Source organism: Patiria miniata, unplaced genomic scaffold (genome assembly GCF_015706575.1).
Source record: "Patiria miniata isolate m_02_andy unplaced genomic scaffold, ASM1570657v1 HiC_scaffold_5, whole genome shotgun sequence".
Classification (NCBI taxonomy): domain Eukaryota; kingdom Metazoa; phylum Echinodermata; class Asteroidea; order Valvatida; family Asterinidae; genus Patiria; species Patiria miniata.
In genome coordinates, this window is record NW_024037072.1 from 9,274,957 (window position 1) to 9,297,505 (window position 22,549).

General features: G+C 39.7%; 1 protein-coding gene across 1 annotated transcript; it reads right to left on the reverse strand.

Annotated features, from left to right (window-relative positions):
• Positions 1-586: 586 nt before the first annotated feature.
• Positions 587-16,390, reverse strand: LOC119740415 (sorting nexin-2-like). Its single transcript, XM_038215715.1, has 14 exons — positions 16,239-16,390; positions 13,641-13,698; positions 13,094-13,368; positions 12,717-12,834; positions 12,257-12,300; positions 11,994-12,135; positions 10,687-10,847; positions 8,674-8,787; positions 8,264-8,357; positions 7,386-7,591; positions 6,714-6,857; positions 4,507-4,587; positions 4,134-4,205; positions 587-3,733 (listed from the first exon to the last, which is right to left on the reverse strand). Exons 1-14 carry the CDS (start codon positions 16,311-16,313, stop codon positions 3,683-3,685), a joined length of 1,635 nt encoding a protein of 544 aa, XP_038071643.1. The 5' UTR covers positions 16,314-16,390; the 3' UTR covers positions 587-3,682.
• Positions 16,391-22,549: the final 6,159 nt, after the last annotated feature.

Consider the following 22,549-nt stretch of genomic DNA (forward strand, 5'->3'; position numbering starts at 1 on the left):
TAGACCTTCATAAGGCGGACAATGTTTGTGCCTTTTTTTGCAGTTGAACAGTTTACTTTTTTTTGTAAATTAAAATAACCACCAGCACCCTCTGAGGTATATGCAATGCAAGGTCTCTAGGGGTATGTTCAGACGGAGGGCAGCTATACCAATTAATGAACTCAACCGGGACTCTGTGGGGCTAGTGATCGAATCTAACATCCACTTACATTCATACAATGATGGTAGCTCCAGAGCTGGAGTTACAGTGGAGCTAAAAGGTCACCAAATACTACTTATCAGACAAATAAACGACAGATGCGTCAGCATGGACATACGTCAGTTACGTCCAAATGACAAAACAATGGAGCTAAGTGGTAAAAAGAAGCCTAGCTGAGCTGAAAGTGGAGGTAGCCCCACAAATTTTAGGGGCTGGATGGCTCTGGTGCTAGCTCCAGAGGCAGAGTTAAGTTTCGACGACAAATATTTTGGAGCCGGAGCTATTTCCAGAGGTACCCCCCCCCCCTCTGAACTACCCATAGGGTATAGACCAAACAAATAATGTAAACGGAGCACCATCACAAATAACAATGCAACCACAGAATTGTAAAATAAGATAGCATACTTCATGGACTCTGTGTTTATTAGCAAATATTTGATTTGTCAATGATAGATTCTTAGTTCTTTATAAACACAGTTGACACACAATATCTTGGCATACAGTGCCAACGATTGTAGATTGATCTCTGCCTGGCAAAAGTGAGGTTATACTGAATAATTGTACTTATGTAGGAACACAAGCACAATAACCTAGAGATTAATGGTATTGTCTGTGTCAGTTTTGCAACATACCAGACGATGGAAACATGCAGCCTTAAGCACATTCATGGCTGGGCTGGACTGGCCAAAATAAAAATGCTTTTTTGTTATATTTACTGGCTGGATTGAACTATTTTACATTTACATCATCCAAAGAATTACATGATTATAATGTACATTCACTGCATGTGTTAGCTTTCTCGATTGTTAGACTCAATAAGCCTCTGTACTGATGATGTCACACTTTGTTTACATGTGTGCTTTTCTATGGGGCTACGAAGCCATCGTCTCCACCAGGCTCCCATAAGAAAGCACACGTGTAAACAAAGTGTGACATCATCAGTACAGAGGCTTATTAGTTTTTTTGTTTTCTGTTTTTTATTACTTAAAAACTGGTTTGAAACAGTAAACTTTGTGATTACCACAGAACATAGGTTCAGCATTAGTCCAATAGACTTAGTAGGGGATAAACTTAACATGTTTTAAGTAACCTTGTATACATTGACAGTCAAACGTTTTCGCCGTTATTTTGTCATCAAATTGACCCTGGGTCTAGGGGTCATGTTTTCATTTTTACAGAGCTACCTTTTATTAAATGTCAGTAAAATTCAGTCCGCCATTTAAAGTTGTCAACTTGTGATTTCTTTCAAAACGCTGCTACTTATTTCTGAACCAAGTTTTAAAAACATTTGCTGGGATTCTTTGGTAATGTAACACACATTTGACTTCGATCAATGCATGAAACCCTGTCCCTAGATTATTAAAGACCATGACTCCAATTGATCAGCACAGAAATCATACAGCACACAGAATCCCCAAAATGCAGAGGGGAAAATGGCCAACAGACATTCTACTATTTGTGCGTACCAGAAATCAACAAGTGTCTTTGAAAATATCAAATTCTTAAAATCAACCTACCCCAGAAAAAAAATCCCAAATAGTTATAATGCTTAAGTAAAATGTTTACAAAAGATTGCAGAATAGAAAATATGACAACAAAAATTGATACCTCATTTGGAGTGCAAAAGGAACCAATGCTGGAACAACGCACAAGTCAATGACTAAATGATTATTACATTGTAAATCTAGTCTATAACTTTTTTATATATCTAGACTACTCGCCTTTTTTTATTTCAAAATAATTTACACATAAATCAAATTTTTCAAGGTCCCCGTCTTTTATTTTGCAGTTCAGATCTTGTGATTGTTATTCAGATATTTAATGAATATTCAAATACGGTGCATTCTCATTTCTGTTTACATTTTATAGTTTGAAATCAATCAAATTGGATTAGTTTTCTGTATAATTCTCAACCAGCAATTGTAAATACAGGAAGCAAGCTGTTTTGTTATTATCTACAAATAATTGAATTTTATGAAGAAAGGCTTCAAAACAACTCTTTGTCCCAAGCAGTCTGCTAAATTTCTTCTACTTCAACCGTTGCACTGAAAATCTAATCTTCACTACAAATTTTGTCTGTATTACGCTAGGCACTAAAAAGGACTGCATTTGAAAAGAATGTTTTGAGGTAATTTTCCCAATCATGTATATCAACAGTGACGTATAACAAAATATTTGTTTATCCTTTTTATTTTAATATTTAATCACACCCCAGCTACGTACAGTCAGGAAGGTAATCAGCCCAAGTAAAGATTTTTTTTACATCATTAGGTGAAAGATTGTTTGAATTTTTTTTCAGGAAAGTACAATTTAACATTTTTCAAAAATGAAAAACTGGCATTTGGAAAGACAGAAGTGCAAGTGAATGGAGGACTATAAACAAACCAAGTTTGATAACCAAATATTCAGAGCATATATTCTAAAAGTGCCCAAGAAAGTGAATGCAGAAAGCAATGGTGCACATGTTCAACCTTGCATCCCTAAACAGTTTGGCACACATGCTGCATTGAACTCAATCCATTAAAATCCATGGTTGTTAGGTTTGGTCAGATTCAGCACCTACAGCTTCCGACACCTTAAAGTTTAGGCCATTTCACACCATCATCTCCCCTACCTGTTTTGAAATCAATAAGGGTTCACTGTAAGCAGAACCCGGTGCCATCAAACATGGGTAAGCAAGGCGTTCCGTTCACACTTACAAGGCCAAGGGGTGTATACGGGTCGGCTGTAGATAAGGGATTTTCTACCTGGGTAGAGCCTCTCAACTCTGGTCCCAACCGGAGCTGAATTTTACCCGGCTAGAGAACCAGACCCATGAAGAAGCCGTGTTGAATTCAGGCTTGTGTCAATGGGGTTCTTGAAGTCTCCATTTTGGACCCGGATCCAATACGGAGATTTTGGAATTTGTGAAAGGCCATTTTGCCTGTGTTGGCAAAATATTCTGGATAATCATACCCTAAAATGAATCCTTAAGAAAACAGCAAAACCATTGGAATTTGTTCAATATATTCCAGCTGCAGGGGCCAGTTTAGTGAAACTGCAAACACAAACATTTGCCATGCGCAGAAAAACGCGCTGAGCAAGAACAGATTACCAGCCAAAATCAAATAGATTTTATACATGTATTACCTTTTTATACATGTATTACCTTTGACTGTAAACTTGCTGAGCATTATTTTCTAGACAGTCCAGGTTGAAAAACACAGCTAAAAAGAACAACTGCAGAAAATCTGCAAAGTAGATAGCATGTCCCTTCACATCATTTCCAACTTCTAGTTTTAGCTGGCTGGGATTATTTTTTCCGTTGGAGGATTTTTGATTTTGATATTAAAGCAATCTGTACTTGACTCGGGCTGATGCATGTAGATAAGTCTGCAACTTTGCCTGGAATGTTGATATACTGAATAAGCCGCTTGTAGATGCGTCTTTGTGAGATGGCGACTGCAATCATGACTGCAGGCAGCGTGGTGCAGTGGCTGAGGCTTAGGCTATGGCTTTGGCTTCTGGAAGAAATCCCTCCCAACTCTGAATGACCTGTGAAACAACAATTCCATGCAGAAATGCAATGTTTATTTATTTATATTTAATGTTAACTCTTTCTTGTGGATGACCCAAAAGTCCTGCCGGCAGAGTACCACAAAAGCCTGAAGATAAGTATTTGTTTGAGAAAAATGGTGAAGAAATGTTTGCTTTTAGAGGTGGGAGGAATCCCTAGCATGATGCAATCAGCCTCAGTCAGGGATTTCAAAGCCTATCCACATGCGGGTCTGGGTGGAATTTGACCCCTTGAATGTGAGGCAAGTACCAACCCCATTCTTCTAAGGCATTGGACCTGTACGCTGATCACAGTATAGACCTATGGGTTGGGGTATGAAGGCAGAAGACATGTTACAGATTTTGACTGAAAGTCAGACTGGAGTTAAGACTACCTTACCTCCTGTTGATGAGTCATTAATGCCTCCAAATACTTGATGATTACTGAGCGGAAGTCGCGCATACGATTCACCTTTGAACACAAAAAAATATTTAGTGTGACAGCTCTATAACATATGGAATCAACAGTACATTATAAACATATTTAACATGGATATTACTTTTGAATATTTGTGGCTGTAAACTCCAGCTTCATTTTCCAGGTAGACCAAATATAATCTGTTGCTATTGGGTGATATTTTTTGTATACAATGGTGCTCTCCTGAGTAGGCAACACAGCTCCACCTACTGCATCAGAAGGGCCCTACGAAGGTCCATTGGGGCTAGCCACTCCTACATGGCTGCAATCATGACAACCAGAATACTCAACTCACCTCAAATCTGTTGTATTCTTTACGAATCGTCTTGGAGATTTTTTCAAAGTCCTTCTGACCTTTGGCCTCTTTGGCCTCCCACTGCAAGGCAATCACAAGATGGTGGTAATGATTTCAATGAAGCTTAGTGACAATCACAAGATGGTGGTAATCATTCAAATAAAGCTTAGTGACAATCACAAGATGGTGGTAACCATTTCAACGAAGCTTAGTGACAATCACAAGATGGTGGTAATCATTTCAATGAAGCTGAGTAACAATCACAAGATGGTGGTAATCATTTCAATGAAGCTTAGTGACAATCACAAGATGGTGGTAATCATTTCAATGAAGCTTAGTGACAATCACAAGATGGTGGTAATCATTTCAATAAAGCTTAGTGGCAATCACAAGATGGTGGTAATCATTTCAATAAAGCTTAGTGACAATCACAAGATGGTGGTAATCATTTCAATGAAGCTTAGTGACAATCACAAGATGGTGGTAATCATTTCAATGAAGCTTAGTGACAATCACAAGATGGTGGTAATCATTTCAATGAAGCTTAGTGGCAATCACAAGATGGTGGTAATCATTTCAACGAAGCTTAGTGACAATCACAAGATGGTGGTAATCATTTCAATGAAGCTTAGTGACAATCACAAGATGGTGGTAATCATTTCAATGAAGCTTAGTGACAATCACAAGATGGTGGTAATCATTTCAATGAAGCTTAGTGACAATCACAAGATGGTGGTAATCATTTCAATGAAGCTTAGTGGCAATCACAAGATGGTGGTAATCATTTCAACGAAGCTTAGTGACAATCACAAGATGGTGGTAATCATTTCAATGAAGCTTAGTGACAATCACAAGATGGTGGTAATCATTTCAATGAAGCTTAGTGACAATCACAAGATGGTGGTAATCATTTCAATGAAGCTTAGTGACAATCACAAGATGGTGGTAATCATTTCAATGAAGCTTAGTGACAATCACAAGATGGTGGTAATCATTTCAACGAAGCTTAGTGACAATCACAAGATGGTGGTAATCATTTCAATGAAGCTTAGTGACAATCACAAGATGGTGGTAATCATTTCAATGAAGCTTAGTGACAATCACAAGATGGTGGTAATCATTTCAATGAAGCTTAGTGGCAATCACAAGATGGTGGTAATCATTTCAATAAAGCTTAGTGACAATCACAAGATGGTGATAATCATTTCAATGAAGCTTAGTGACAATCACAAGATGGTGGTAATCATTTCAATGAAGCTTAGTGACAATCACAAGATGGTGGTAATCATTTCAATGAAGCTTAGTAACAATCACAAGATGGTGGTAATCATTTCAATGAAGCTTAGTGACAATCACAAGATGGTGGTAATCATTTCAATGAAGCTTAGTGACAATCACAAGATGGTGGTAATCATTTCAACGAAGCTTAGTGACAATCACAAGATGGTGGTAATCATTTCAATAAAGCTTAGTGGCAATCACAAGATGGTGGTAATCATTTCAATAAAGCTTAGTGACAATTTCAAACTCGGCAATTTGTCAGCTTAGCACCAGTTACACATAATAGGCATCATATGTATTGGTTGGTAATCTGTTTTGCTGTGAAAAAAACTTATTTGTTCATTTCTTATTCATAAATACCCAAGACAGTGTATCTATTCATATTGGTCAAGAGCCCGTCACGTTCAAGGTTTTAAACCTCTGATAAAACACCAACTGGTTTTAAACACTTTATTCCTGCACCGCTGCGTTCTGCGCTGTGCAGTACGCACCAAGCGTGCCAATCTCCATTACAGGAGATTTGCAGCAGTGCAAAACAGCAAGTAAATTTGTCAACAAATTGTTGGGAACTTGTGAATTTTTGACTTGTTTTGACTTTTTGACCGAAAGGTATATATAATGGGAATAAATATGTGCTTGGCTGGTATGAAATAACTACGTTGACATGTACATTTACGGTATTCAAACAAGTACAAGCCTTCGGCTCAGTCCACTATCCGCGTCGAGGCCCCTCGCCACTTTTAAACGTACTTGCTTAAAACTAGACTTCACTAGACTTGATAGAGTCGTTCCAAATGATTGCAATAATTAATTCTTCAGTGCAGTTGCTCCTAACTGTGTTTAGTTTCAAACGTTTCATGTATCTATTTCAGATCTCCAGAACAACTCTAGAATCCCAGTCTGAAATGTGTTAAGTTTCATTTTACCTCTTTGATTTCTTCTTGGATTTGAGCCAACTTATCCGGCTTGCCGCTGATCTTCAATTTGGCCTCCTGGTCTCGCTTCTTGGCTAGCATGGTTTGAGCTGACTGCCAGATACCGAACGTCTTCTCCCGCTCACGGAACGCATCCTGATGGCATGGCAACAAGTCATCATGATATTTCTGGCATTTCCCATTTACTTCATTCTTGTTTCTCATATTTTCCACCGACTTATTTGTTTTATTACAAAATAAAAATTATTTTGTTGTATTTTATAATTCCTATAATTTGGTTCAAGAAAATGCAAAAATATACTTAAATGGTGTCACATCAGTGCAAGAACAGGAATTTGGATGACTTTGAGATACAAAGTTTTTGCACAAACACGACCATATATGCCATATGGCATTTTACATAAACGCGCTGAGATATGAAATTGTTGCTTGCACGTTCAGGCTCGTAATCGAGATAAGACCTTATGACTTTAATATATCAATTTTGCTCCATATATTTTTCAATGAAACTCTCCTGTATTAATCTGTGGGTAAATCTTAATAAAATTACACAAAAATTTGGCAGTTATGACGTTTTTGCACACTGACACAACAAATTCAACTGAGACTTTAGATAGTCCAGCTCAACTAAGCAAGCCTAAGCTTAACAAGACACAGACTGACCCTGACAGATCCTATCAGTCCGATGTAATCCTTCAACAGCTCAGCCAAGACGTAGAAGTCCGTGTTGGCCTGCTCCACATGAATCTGATCAATCTTCTCTTCTGTCTCGGCAAGTTGAGAGATGGCACGTGAGAGAGCGGTGTGTTCCTCAGAGTTGCCCAGCATAGCCGCACTCTTAGCAAAGATGGCCGTGGCACCCCCAAGCTCTGAAACAAAAAGACAATTATTTCATTCAGATTGTATTTGAGACTGTCACTCTTAGTAATATCTTGAGTGAAGGAATATGTTGAATTTGCATCACTCACTGGTCACAGTGAGTGAAAAGTTCTACCCTCCTCAAATGTGCAATGAGAACAAATCAAATGATTAAAAATATGACTTCTCCAGTGCAAAACATGCTCACTTTTGTCAAATTTGAATATGTAAAATCCCCCCCCCCCAAAAAAAAAAAAAAAAATTTAAGTAATTTGAGTTTTAGCAATTTTTCTCAGGTGCAACCCATAACCACAAGTTATGTCAAAACAGAGTCGTCAGATTTTATCACTTTAAAATTTCAAATTATTTAATGAATGCCTTCAGTGATTTTTCAAAGGGGTTGGAAAGAAGAGGGTCTTGGATGTTCAAGATTCTTCAAGGGCCAGAAGACTGAGATGTTCAAGTTAACATGTATGGAGGCCAAAGGATTTAAGTAATCAACCCAGATTTGAAATAATGTAGGATATGTCATGAAAAGATTGTTCTGCAGTAATATCTAAATAAATAAACACTGGTCAGACAGAACAAGGGGGCATGTTAAGCTCCCTCCATCCCCCTCCCCTCCCGATTTGTGCTCAAACTTGGTATGTTGAGCGATGTACTAACCCTATCATCAACCCTACCTCTTCTGTGGGAGACCATGCTCTCCACGCTGAGATGAAGTTTCTTCAGTTGAGAATCCAGACTCTCAATCTGCTGATGCTTCTCTTCAAACCACTGGTAAACAACAAATAAATAAACACAACAAATAAACAACTGTATGTGCTATTCTCAAAGCTACTCCATTCATCCTGGAGTTGTGGTCAAGTCATATCACAAGTCAAATCACAAGCCAACACCAAGTTGATCATCTTTCAGACCACAGCAGGATGTGTTCCTGACTAATAAACTGGCTGAACTTCCACATTGTGTTTTCCATGATTAGCTGACATGCTTCCAAATTAATGCCATATATTTGGCATTTTTCATGTACTCAGGTTTTCCTCTCTTCCAGGCAAAACCAATAGAAAACCAAACCTGAGTGTTGACAGACCTGATCGGATTCATGCACTTTGGAAGCCATCTTCTTAGCCGAGTCCATGATCCCGGAAAAGGCACGCTTGACTCCGGCTCCACTCAAGGCTGAGGTGCTGGTGGCTTTAGGAAGCTACATGGGGAACAACAACAATGATTCATTAGTCCAGGACACCTAGTCAACATTGAGGTGCTGGTGGCCTTAGGAAGCTACACGGAGGGAACAACAACAATGATTCATTAGTCCGGGACACCTAGTCAACATTGAGGTGCTGGTGGCCTTAGGAAGCTACACAGAGGGAACAACAACAATGATTCATAGTCCGAGACACCTAGTCAACATTGAGGTGCTGGTGGCCTTAGGAAGCTACACGGAGGGAACAACAACAATGATTCATTAGTCCGGGACACCTAGTCAACATTGAGGTGCTGGTGGCCTTAGGAAGCTACACAGAGGGAAAAACAAAAATGATTCATTAGTCCGGGACACCTAGTCAACATTGAGGTGCTGGTGGCCTTAGGAAGCTACACGGAGGGAACAACAACAATGATTCATTAGTCCAGGACACCTAGTCAACATTGAGGTGCTGGTGGCCTTAGGAAGCTACACAGAGGGAACAACAAAAATGATTCATTAGTCCGGGACACCTAGTCAACATTGAGGTGCTGGTGGCCTTAGGAAGCTACACAGAGGGAACAACAACAATGATTCATTAGTCCAGGACACCTAGTCAACATTGAGGTGCTGGTGGCCTTAGGAAGCTACACAGAGGGAACAACAAAAATGATTCATTAGTCCGGGACACCTAGTCAACATTGAGGTGCTGGTGGCCTTAGGAAGCTACACAGAGGGAACAACAAAAATGATTCATTAGTCCGGGACACCTAGTCAACATTGAGGTGCTGGTGGCCTTAGGAAGCTACACGGAGGGAACAACAACAATGATTCATTAGTCCAGGACACCTAGTCAACATTGAGGTGCTGGTGGCCTTAGGAAGCTACACAGAGGGAACAACAAAAATGATTCATTAGTCCGAGACACCTAGTCAACATTGAGGTGCTGGTGGCCTTAGGAAGCTACACGGAGGGAACAACAAAAATGATTCATTAGTCCGGGACACCTAGTCAACATTGAGGTGCTGGTGGCCTTAGGAAGCTACACGGAGGGAACAACAAAAATGATTCATTAGTCCGGGACACCTAGTCAACATTGAGGTGCTGGTGGCCTTAGGAAGCTACACGGAGGGAACAACAAAAATGATTCATTAGTCCAGGACACCTAGTCAACATTAACTACTCATAATCAATTTCATACTGCTGCTAAACACACTCTTTTTTGACACAGAGCCTCTGTCTATATCACGGAGACAGTACGCAGAAGGCACACTTCAAGAACATCAATACCTACAATACCAATTGAAATTTGATCAACATTTGAGTCAGTTTGAGAGTATTTACATTTGGTAAATGACACTAATGAGGCCCCCTTCAATGGAGAAAAACCACTGTGCAAGTTATGGTGTAAAGTTACTGCCCCATTACAGATCATCTGTACAATAGCTAGCACAATGCTTTTGCAGTTGGAAGGGACATTTGTGATATAATTGATAGCTCAGATTGACATATGAACCCCTTAAAGCCGGCTGACGGGCATGGCCACGGTACTCTAATCCGTACAGTATGCTGTAAGCCGTGGTATGCTGTGCAATGCGGTCTGTGCAGTACTGGACAAAGGCCACTGTGCATTCATATGTGTAAGCCGTTAAACTGAGGCATGACAATACCGGCGTCAGGGGGTTAAATGATTCTAAATGATTGTGAAGCTAGAGAACAAAACCCCTCAGATTTAGTGGATTGTGATCTCTGGCTCAGGAATCATTCAGATTACGATGAAAACCGAACCAGGATTTGAAAAATGTGAGTGAATGTGATATCTGTGCAAAAGAACAAGCATGAATTGAGTACAGAAGAGAGCTGTAGTACTCAACTGAGCAAGGGGGAAATTTGTAAGAAGACTAAACAATGTTGTACCTCATCTTTCTCCAGGAATTCGATGAAGTTTTGGTCTTTTTGAAGCTGTGGGTGGGCAGCAGTTCGATTGAGATATCGCTCCATGGCGGCCCGGCGCTTCTCCACAAAGTCCATGGAGTTGGGTTCCTCCTGGCCCTTGGACATTTTCACTTTGGTCATTCCTTCAAACCACAAAGCAAAGAATCACATTGATATACTTCCACCATTTAACAAATGAAGAAAAAAATATCAATTCCCCAAACCTCCCGAACTCAATTCCCTCCTTTTAGAATCCCTCTGTGCCGTATTAACCCAATCGCACATTTAGTGCTGCAACTCAACTCACAAGTTGGCTCAGGCTATGCTGGGCTAGGTTTAGATGTCTTTAGCCAGGTTTGAGAGCAAACTGGAATGTCACAGTATACCTGTTAATCATCTGTAAGCAATAAATAACAACTTTCATTGGTCTTTGGAAGGACCCAGTCACGTAATAGTCCTCCTGACCACATCCCAAAACCTGAAATCTTTGAAATTCTTTGCCCCCCCCCCCCACACCCATCTTTGTAAACACCGGCAATCGTGGACCCCCTATTGTCCCTAATCTTCATTCCTACTAACAGCTCTCGTTGGTTTTGTACACGAATTTCAATCGTGGACGTTTGGTCAATCATGGATGTATTGTTTGTGCTCTAACCCTTTTGTCCTAGGTCCATGATTCAGGCTTGCAACTAGGAATTCAGAAAAAAAAACGAGGACATTTCAAACCACACACGACTTTGTACATTGTTTTTCAATTTGTAATGGCATTCATGAGAAGTAAAAAACGAGGAAATCAGCGGATCCGAGGAAAAGTTGCATGCCTGATGATTGCCGGTGTTTACATACACACACACACACACACAAGCAGGTTTGTTTATGCTGTAAATCAAGGATTTTCAATTGTTTCTCTTCCCTTTTCCTTTGTTTATACCTTAATTTTTTTGCATCAGCTCTCATTGGTTTTATACACGTTTTCTAATCGAGGTCGCCCTTGATTTGGTTCCTGTCCTCAATTCATTGATGATGTTGCACGTGTGTTTCCTCGACTTACACCATAAACCTACTCACACACACAGTCATGAATTTCTATACGCCCGAGGACAATGCTTTGCGTTTCCCTTTGTCCCTGTAATATAATACTCTCCCATAGACTAAGCACATAACCATACAGTCGAGGACCGTTTTCAACAAAAGACCCAACGTTCGAGGACTGAAAGGATCTTTTGTTCTCCCTTTGCATGTCCGTCCTCTATTGTAAAGCTATACATGTACATGCAACATCTACCTACCTACTACACTCTTCTCTGGTGCCGGAGGTACGATGTATCCCTTTACTGTGTGACTGTTCACTAGCTTTTGATGCAAGCCCAGAAAGTCACTGAATCGACGGAACACGGACATCTCTGGTTTCTTAAAGACTGGGTTACTTGTCTGAAAACCAAAATGTAACATCAAGCATTTCATTACAAATCTTGTTTTCAATGTTCCATCAATTAAAATAATTAATTGGGTATTTGGTGAAGTAATAAAAGTTTTAAAACTAAAGACTTACCTTGGTGGACACTTTGTATGCCATGTAAGCACTCATCCCTTCACCTATCAAACAAAAATACATTGAAGTAATGAATTCTTAGTAGTACTCTCGTGACTAACAATCCATAATTTCTCACATTTGAAAATCAACCATGTTCTCTTGGCATTAGTTACAATGTACCATTCTCGCTGGTTTTGGTGCTGCTATGCAGAAAGTATCACAAAGCCCATTCTGTGCTGAGCTAAATACATCTGAAAATCAGTCATAAGCACTCTACACCACAAGACCATCTGGCTGGTGCCCAGTATTTGGTTAGCAAATATTGTCTTTGCTTAGCAAATCTCGGTGCTTAGCAGATGACATTGGGCCTGTGTTACCTTTGTTGATTGATTCAGTTATCGTGATCGTTTTGTTCTTTGTGATATTGTTTAACATTTTCAACAGGTTCTGTAATGGTGATCTGTACATCACTGTTTACCTTTCTTAAAAGGTTCTGTAATGGTGATCTCCATGTCAAAGGTGTCAGTCTCTTCTTCTTCTTCCTCTTCTTCTTCAGGAGGTGCATCCTTTTTCTCCTCAACCTCGTCATGTTCGTCCTTCAAAGAAACAACAACAACAAAGTTAACAAATAAAATTCTTAAATTTTCAATTTCAAACTTGTTCAATGTAGTCCAACAAAGAATTGTAACACTTTGTAGGTGCTCCCCCTAATCTCTTTGCTCACATGTTTGTAGTGGTAACATATTCAAAGGACAGGACTGGCAACTAGCACAAGGTGGCACAGTGAACACTGCTCTTTTTTGAATACTCTGCTCAAAGTCTTCAATTCTGAGCATGTGACTCAGTGTAACTTACTGTAACTCTAGATTTGGCAACACTTTTAGGAGTGACTGTCTCTGATACGTCCGGTGCCGTTGCTGCTGGTGATGTGGGCTGTGTCTCCAACTCAGCGGGTGCATCCTCCTTGGGCGACTCAGACTTTGGAGTTTCCAACTTGGTAGGTGGAGCTTCTGACTTGGTAGGTGGAGCTTCCGACTTGGTAGGTGGAGCTTCCGACTTGGTAGGTGGGGCTTCAGCAGGCTCCGCCTCCTTTAGGGGGTCATCGTCTAACGACACTTCTGTTCCACCCCCTGCAGGCATTGAAAAAGTCAATAAAACAATTGTCGTTTGAGTCTTTGCGTTGAGATGATGTAACTTTTCTTCTTTTTTTCTTCTTTTTCTTACTCATACATGTAAGTCGACTCCAGCAAACTCTAACTTATGTGAAGTATGTAAGCCTACAACTTTTCAAAATCTGGTGTGCCATCAATATAAATGATGAATGTGATGTGATCTGAAGTTTCACAAGTTTTGAAGTACTAAAGACTAAGGGGGAATTTATCAAGGTTTACATGCAACATACCTGCAAACAAATCATCGTCTTCCTCTTCTGCTGGTGCAGTCTTTGTGTCTTGCGTGTCCTAAATATGGATAACAAACACATACAAATGTCGTGTATGCAGTGTGAGCATTAGGCCCATATCTGAAAAGATGCTACAATAAAAGAGGGAGTATGCCTAATAAGATATCCAGAATTAGGAAAAAAAAAAATCAAGAGGAACAAGGAAAACAACTGAATGTTTCGGACATACTAATTACATGTACCATCACCTACCATGACCATGCCATCAACTCCTTCAAAACACACACAAAACTAAGAAGTGTAGCACATCATTTTAGTAATGTGAGGCATAAAGAGATTCTGGCTTGAGCCAAGAAGATTTAACATCTGAAAAACTGCAGCTTTTTATTCAAGAATGTGGGCCTCTCCACGTAGCGGTTTCTTGCCTTTGCAGGCAGTACAAACTACATGTACATGTACACCATTATGCTTATAACTAGGGCGATAGGATTAGCAGAAGAGCAGAGGGCGCATGTGTTTTGCCTTCGGCTTTGATATCATCATTTATACCCTGCACACCCATACTTCATATTGTATAGTCTGAGCTCCACGCAAAGGCAAGAATTGCCATCCACTGCTGTGCTAAACAGAACAGCCGTTACAACGTAAGGGTAATCATGTAGTTTAGGACACCATTCCATATAAAAGGTAAAAAGACATTTTTATGCTTTGGGACTTACCTAAATAGTTACCAGCAGGAAAAGTAACTTTATATTTTAGTTCGCAAAAATACTATACTGAATATCAGCAGGTTTAATTTTGTAGAAAGAAGGCAGGGTTTTTTAATTTATGAGGAAAATTATCTGGTAAAATGATGACAGCGCCTGAACTGCTGTGACTAGTATGTCTCTAAGTCACCATAAGGGTAAGGAAGTTGTATTTTACAAAATTACACAAACCTAGAGTTAAAGACTGCTGAGGGCTACAAAAAAAACATTTTGAAATTTTTACAGTCATTTGCAAAAGATAGTAGTAAACGGAACAAGTAAAAAAAAAAGGACACCGACGTAAGACTTGTGTTTGTATTTGAAGTTTTGAACATGTTTAACTTCACAAATCACGTTAGTAGGACCTAACTCAGACTGGGACCTTACATGTTAAGTGCTCAAAACGATGCAAAAGAAGATCTGGCCTACTTTACTCACTCTTTAGCCAGCAAATTTATCCACAACTGTCATTTGGCAAAGAAAAGTTTTGCAGTATTTCACCAACCAAGTTTAAGACTCAATTCAATTTTTAACCCTAACCGCCCTGAATCCTTCAAAATCCTCTTTGCCAAAGTGGAGGATGAGTAGGATGCACTTTGTCAAGGTCTTGGGCCGGACCTTGTGTTGTTTTTGCTCAGCCATGCATAAATATAGGCCTGGATTATGCTTGAAATCCTCCGTACTGCTCAAGGATGTCACTGGCCAAGCCTCAACATATTGACAGTCACTGCTACAGGATTTTGCAGGATTCAGGCAGTGGTCACTCCTCTACGGACCATATTCAAGAAATAATGGAGGAATTTGCAGGAATCAGGCTATCATGCTATTTGTCCATGAGGCCAATTGGAGGATTCTGCAGGATTGAGGCTACATCCTAGCAAAAAGGCCTAGGGAGTTAGAGTTAAAGGAGACTTTTCTTTAATATTTGGCAGTGGCTTACACATGAGAGGGAAGTCAAGTTAGAGCAGCAGCCCAGAGCATTTTGGTCAAACGAACAAGGTACCACTCCGAGCACAGAAACATTTATTGTGTAACCTATTCAGATATGTGTAACATATTCAGATATGGATGTCTGCCGGGAACCCCCTGCTGCATGTGGCCCCTGGGGCCCAAAAGAAGGGGGCAAATAATGGGCTGGATCAAACATTCAAGGTACCACATAAAACCAAGTTTAAATGAACAATTACACCCTACTAGGTATAAAATATCAATTGCCAGACAAATTGTCTGCTGCATAGGGCCCGCCAGACACATCCAAAGTGGACGGAGAAGGGGCGTGGCCGTCACCCCCTCCTTTTCATTTTCGCTGCTCAAACACGAGTTACATTTCGAAAGTTGACTGATCATTCGATGCGAAACCTCCCGCTCTGACTTGTGCCTGACTTGTGGTGACGTAAGCATAAATTATCATAAGTGGTACTGCTGGAGTTGTGATACTGGCGCTACCTAAGTTAACTAACGTTACTTTGTAGTTTTGTACACAACGCAAATCAAGAGACTGAGAAGAGGCGTCTGGATACTACATAACATTCTTTCCGTCAATCTTTCCCATTGTTTTCTGTAACTAGGGAGATCATTGTTATCAATATCAGTGTCACTTTATTATCTATCGCCGTTTGAGAGTTAGACACGCCCCTTACACGATCGCCAAAATTTTGAAGAAAGACTTCTTCTCGCTCAAACCTGTGACTGTGTTAACTTAATGTCCGAAATCTGGACAATTAATTAGGGGTTCTACACACAACTCACATGAACACGTTTTCATCTACTAAGGAAGTCCCGAATATAATGATGAACACATCTAGAGACATGACATCAAGACATAACTGTAATCAAATGGTACAATTCCTACCTCGGACTTGTCATTAATTGGAACTTCTTCTTGATCGTCGTCGTCAAAAAGAGGCGGAGGCTCCCGGTCGGCCATTTTGTTCACGTGAGACTTTACCAATTAGTCTGACATCCGGCCTGCCGCGCGTGTTGTTAAAACGTCGTAGGGAAGTTTTGAGGCTGAAAACAGACCAATGGATTTATTCCAAATGTTGAGGGCGCTACAGTCTGAATACGGATTATTGCAGAGAGCTTATAATTATAGCTAGAGATGTATAGGTTTTCCCGGCCAATTTCACCAAGTTTTCATTCAATTTAACGCCTGGCTCATTCGATTTAGATTGAAATTGAACCATCACGCAGATCGATATTCAACAATCAAAAAGAATCATTCAATTTCACTCTCCGAGCATTCTATCTTCTCTTAGCTTCACTCGTCCCTATATAATAAAAGATGCATTCATATTAAAAGTATCGCGTTGTTCATTCAATTTCGTCTGAACCAGCAGTGAGGGTTGATCGGGCATTCGATGGGCAAACATATTTCACATTTTGTCAAACATCTTTTAAGACTTCATACGTGTCCGTGATCCTGAGCGTAAATCATATTTGATGTCTTCAATCCGTATGCCTTTCTTTCTTAATTAAAGGGTATGTGCAATGAATTTTTTCTCAGGAATTCTTTTAGTGCAACTCTCTACTACTGTGAAATGTATGAACATTTGACATCCTTTTTTGGTTAATCTTATTGCAAAAGTGCACTACTGAGTGACTACTGAGGGCGCTGTTATTCTGATGTCATTTCAGGAAGACCGTGACTGTTCAGTTTGGGTTTCTTCTGTCAAATTATTCATCCAAAATTTGCTGATTGAAAACATTTGTGAGAAAGGGTTGCTCATTGGCTTACTGTCATGTACTGACACATCAAAGGATCACCAAATAAAAGAAATTTATGACAGCAAAATATCCAAAATTCTAGCAACTTTTTGTGCTGAAATAACCATGTAACATTAATCATGCCCGGAATGACATCACAGTTTTTCTAATGAATATGAAACTTTGCATTAGCATAAAACGGAGAAGGCAACAAAAAAACACCCTGCAAAATCGAAACATAAAACTTGTAAATAAGGTTAAATGTGACTCAAAGATGTATTTTCAAGGTTTGCATTGGAAATTTACTTTGCATGGGCCCTTTGAATAAGTGTTCGGTCAGACATACGCAAGCAAACATTTGAGAAATAACCCAAAAGAAGTGTTCCCGATGGTACAAACATTGGCAAACATACGTGTCCCGATGTCTTGCACGTCAAGAAATCGTCAGCGTAAAGATGTCCTTTGTACAGATCAACAGTGAAAAAGAAATTATCTTAGCCCCTTTCAATTCATTATTTCGTTACAAGTTGTATCCCTCATATCAGTTAATTTGTAACATCGTCAATTTTACATTCACCAAGATTTTGGGGGGAAATGGACCTCGGAGGAAAATAGGAAAATATGTCGATTAAAAAATCTTACTAAATTAAATGACCAAACGATGAAAGCGATTGCCCATAAACGAATAAGAAACGAAAAGCATGGTTATACGTTACAAGCGCACAGACGTTCGCTAATTTGAATGCGTCAACCGTCCGAAAGGTTGCAACGACTTAATTTAAGACTGCTACAAATTGAGTCTTGAATGCACCAAAACGAAATAGGATGCCCGAAAACGAAAACAAACATTCAGAGCAAAATCTTGGTTGCCTAAAAATGAAATTGAATGCCCCCAAAATGAAAAGAAACCGAATTCAATCACATGTGTAAAACTCACGCGAAATTGAATGCTGATTAGAAAACCTCGGAAAGTGGCCGGGAAAACCTTTATTATAAAAAAGGATAAATACTCACAAACAAATTACTCTGCAAAGTGTTCAAGGCACATTTAATCAAAGATTTCTAACTCTCTGTTCTTTTTTTCGGGGTAAATTAGGGTGATTTTTCCCCCAGAGAAGATCAATTCCCCTGAGCAGTTCGGAAAGCCATCGCCACTACGAAAAATTATCCCTCCACAAATAGGCCTATACAGAACGACGTTTCGGTCAATTTTTATTTTAAGGAAATGCAACCTCAAAGACAAGTTCAGGGCTGTGCCTTCATAACAAAGCTTTAGGTAGGGGCCTATACAAGGTCCACAAAACTCAGTACACAGAGCCGACAAAATTAAAGCACAGTATCGATAAAACGGCCAAACGGTAATGCAAAATGTTGGTTACCATTTATTAATTTATATATGTGTATTTATTTATTTATTTTGGCAAATATGAACAAACATACATCACATGTACACAAAGCCAATGATAGCCCAAAAAGCTGTTTATAAGACGGCTTATTTCCACCTGGGTCCTTAAAACACCAAAACAAACATACATGTACATTACAAAAAAAACCATAAATATAATTACACAGGAAATAGAAAAGAATTGTCATTAAAAACTCGGCTGTTTAAAAATTAGAGTGAGAAGAGAGATGTTCTTTCACTGCCCTTTTAAATTGACTATTCGAATTAATTAGACACCTTCAATTTGTGTATTTGTATTTAGACACGTTACACGTGCGCACACTGCTCTGTACGTGCTGCAAAATGGGCATTAATCATTATTTCTACGTATAATATAGGTTTTCAGGTCATTTTCCTGAAATGTTCATTCACTTCTGAAAATCGGTCATTCGTTTTCGTCTGAATTTGAATGCAAGTCTTTAATCCCATTTCAATTCAACGAAAGTTCAATCGTTTTCATTGTCCGTGCATTCGGTTTTGAGAAACAGACGGCCAATTACGTTACCTGTTCATTCATTTCTAAATTGATTTCAGGTACAGCTAATTTGATTGACGGTTAATGAAAAACAACCCTCTAATTGTAAAAAAGTGAAATAGAATGGCGAATGTTTGAAATCGCCCTCTAAGCGAAAAAGAGGTATTGTAAACTATAATTGGACATCATTTTGTTTATGGTTGGATATAAATAAATGTTATATTGAATTGAATTGAATTGATCAACGAAAGGTGCTGCTCAATCACTTAATCGATTGAATTGAAATGGATCGAGCGAAAATGAAACGCGTGTTCAGAGCGTTTCTAGTTCAGACGAAAATGAATGACCGATTTTCAGAAGTGAATAAACATTTTAGGAAATTGGCCGGGAAAACCTATACTTAGCTCGGTCCAACTTTCAAAGGGCGAAACCAGCTTACAGGAAACGCATGGAGACGGTGAGTATTATTTGAGTGAAGGCGTGCCCCTGCTATAGGGGGTCTAGGGGCATACCTTCCCCCCATTCTAAAGCAATTTAAAAACAAATTAGGAACTTCAAGTCAAATTTTAATAATTTTGGCCCCATTTTACTAGTATCATGAAGAAAACAAAACAGAGGCTGAACGGGGTTGCAACCCCCCCCCCCCCTCCCCGATTCGCTACAGGCTTATAAACTTAACACGCATGCGTAATGGTGTAGGCCTAGGCCCTAACTAAAGTGATAGGCGATATGATGCATGCCATACTTTATGAGAATGTTTTAACCCTACACCAAGGCTGAGATTCACGGATAGGTTTTCTCCCCACACCCCTCCCCCTTTTGGCCGTCCTCTTCACTTCCTCTACTACACTGGACGTTGACAAAATCTCGTCGGTCTTCCCAGCCTCTATACCCATCCATTTGATTTGCAAACGCTCAACAGTTCCCTATCGATTAATCTACCCCAAACTACCCAATTCTTAGCATGATATTTGTATCTTCTCGTTCAAACATGGGAAGGTCGTAACATATCGGCCATTTATCCTAAATCACGTTGCGATGATATCAGGCTGACAATCACCGGGGCCGAAATTTGTGAGAGAGAAAAGTACACTTCAATACGACAAGAATATTCTCTATATCAAGGGCAAAGGGTTAAGTATGTAGTCCACACACCCCCACTCCATCCACGCGCAGAGAAATGATCCCAAAGTCAAAATCTAACAAGAAATGGAAAGACATGACTCGGATAAAATGTATAATTGAAAACTTCACCGCAGTATGGTGGAAGCCGAACTCCCATCACACACTTGAATACATCCGTAGCCCTACGGCAATTCACGTATAACAACCCTCCCCAATGGCCCATCATTGCATTCATTAACATAGATTGGTTAAACCCTGCCATGACGACAGTGATTTAGTGACAAAACAAAGGTGGTTAACAAAAAGTCAAATTGCATAGCATCATTTGTGGAAAACATTGAAAGTTGATTTCTATATTGATTCTGTGAAGATGACTGAAGGTCCCAGAACGATAAAACAATAAGTAGGACTACATCACACAAAAAGTAAATCAAACACAATAGGATAAATCGTATTTTTTTTCTATGGTTTTAAATTGCTCTACAGAGAATTCCATGTGATTTGTTTGTGACAGGAAACATCATGTTTATTTAGCCGGGTATTGTTATCTTTTTCCGTCGTGATTATTTTCATAATCACAGGTGAAAATGTATCGCACGACAGTAAGAAGTGGGACAGTTGCTTCCTTTGAGATTTGTTTGTCCAATGGTTAAGCACGTGATTTAACTGAACTATTTCGTTACTCATTTCTTGCTGCGCACTCAATTTTGACTTGTTTGATACAAAAGTTATGAGCGCAATATAGCCCCCATAAATATATAAGAATTCTAAGTTGCATAATTTCAAACACTTTGCCCAAGCAAAGGCTTCCCACATACAGGGTTTCCCCCAACCGCACGATGAAGCCATCATCAGACCCATTGCAACACGATAGGCAGATCTAGCTATAGCAGACAGCAATCTCCCCACCCCCCTGCGCCCAAAGTAAGTACCCCATAAAGCTTCAACGAGTGTCACTTGTGATTTTTGCTGATTGCTGTTAACAAAATGTGCATTTTTCTTGCAATATTTCCCGCTCCGCCCCGCCTTCCCAACTTTCAGAGCAGCCTACTTGTTTCGCACTACCTCACTAAAATGCCAGAGTGTGTCGTATCATTATTGTCAGGGTTCAACCATGAAGGAATATGGTTCAACTTATCAATCTTCATTTTTTGTTGGTGGCAAAATAATATCGCCTCACAAATATGGCATGACGTCATATGTTGGTGCATGACATTGAGTGAACCTTGAAAACACTATCATAATGTTAAACAACATTCATATCATCTCCATCAAACATTTGGATCTTGAAATGGGTGAGGCATTTACATCAAGATAAGACCATGGAGGAATATCGCAGGCGGTCACATTAATGTGTTTTAAATGACTGTCTGAATTCATCAAGATAGTCTGCTGAACCAGGCTTGTATATATAGCCAGAGTTTTGTTTGTCCAATGCAGTTGCGAGAAAAGGGCACTCGGCACCCTTGGCGAAAGGTACACACGGTTTTTTGTTTAAAAGGACATCCAGCCTCTGTAAATTCAAAAAGTGGGGGGGGGGGATGGGGAAAACCACCTTCCAATGGGGGCGCTATCCAAACCTGTACTTTCAGACAATAAGTGGCACTTTTAAACGCGGCATGACATTCACGGGACGTAAACAAGGACACCGTGAAAAAAAAAGTGCTCGTGAAAAATGGCACTCGTGAGAAAGAACATTCAATAGAAAAATGTTTGGGTGCAAAATATAATTTTCGTCCCGTTACACAGCGAAAGAAATTCTCCCAAATACCAAACATTACGAAGAAAGTTAGTGAATTAGGCCTACACTGATCACTGAAAGATAAAAAAAAAAAAAAAATTGGTAAAAAAAAAATGAGTTTAAACCAGGAGTTGACATAGGAGGTTTTCTTGCTTGCAATTTTTTCTTTCTTGACTATTGGCCTAGCCGTGATATGGCCTATATATGATTGGCAATACTCATTGTGAATTATCCGCTTGAATTATTCAAAGGTCTTTCCGGAGTGTTTTTCCGTACGCGTGCCTTCCACACGCTGTAGTGCGCAGGCAGCACACACGGGTCGAATCCAGGCAGTGTCACGGTCCAATAAAAGACAGCGGACACGCCTTGCAGGCAATCTCATTAAGCAATAGCGACAGACCAAAATGACCCTCTCACCGACACCACGAAGCTATGTCAAGGTGTACCCTATGGGACACTGTAAGTTACACGCCACGTTCAACGTCACAAGTACTCTGCTGGATGGAGTGACTTGGAGAAGATTCCATTTCAATGAGAGGGGTGTAGGCGGGCAGTTTGTTCCTTTGAAGTTCAAGAGAATGTTATCTAAAGTTTCAACTCCTGTATTAGAAGAAATGTTTTCGGTTTGCAACGATTTCTCCGACCCTTGTCCATTAAGAACATGCTAATAAG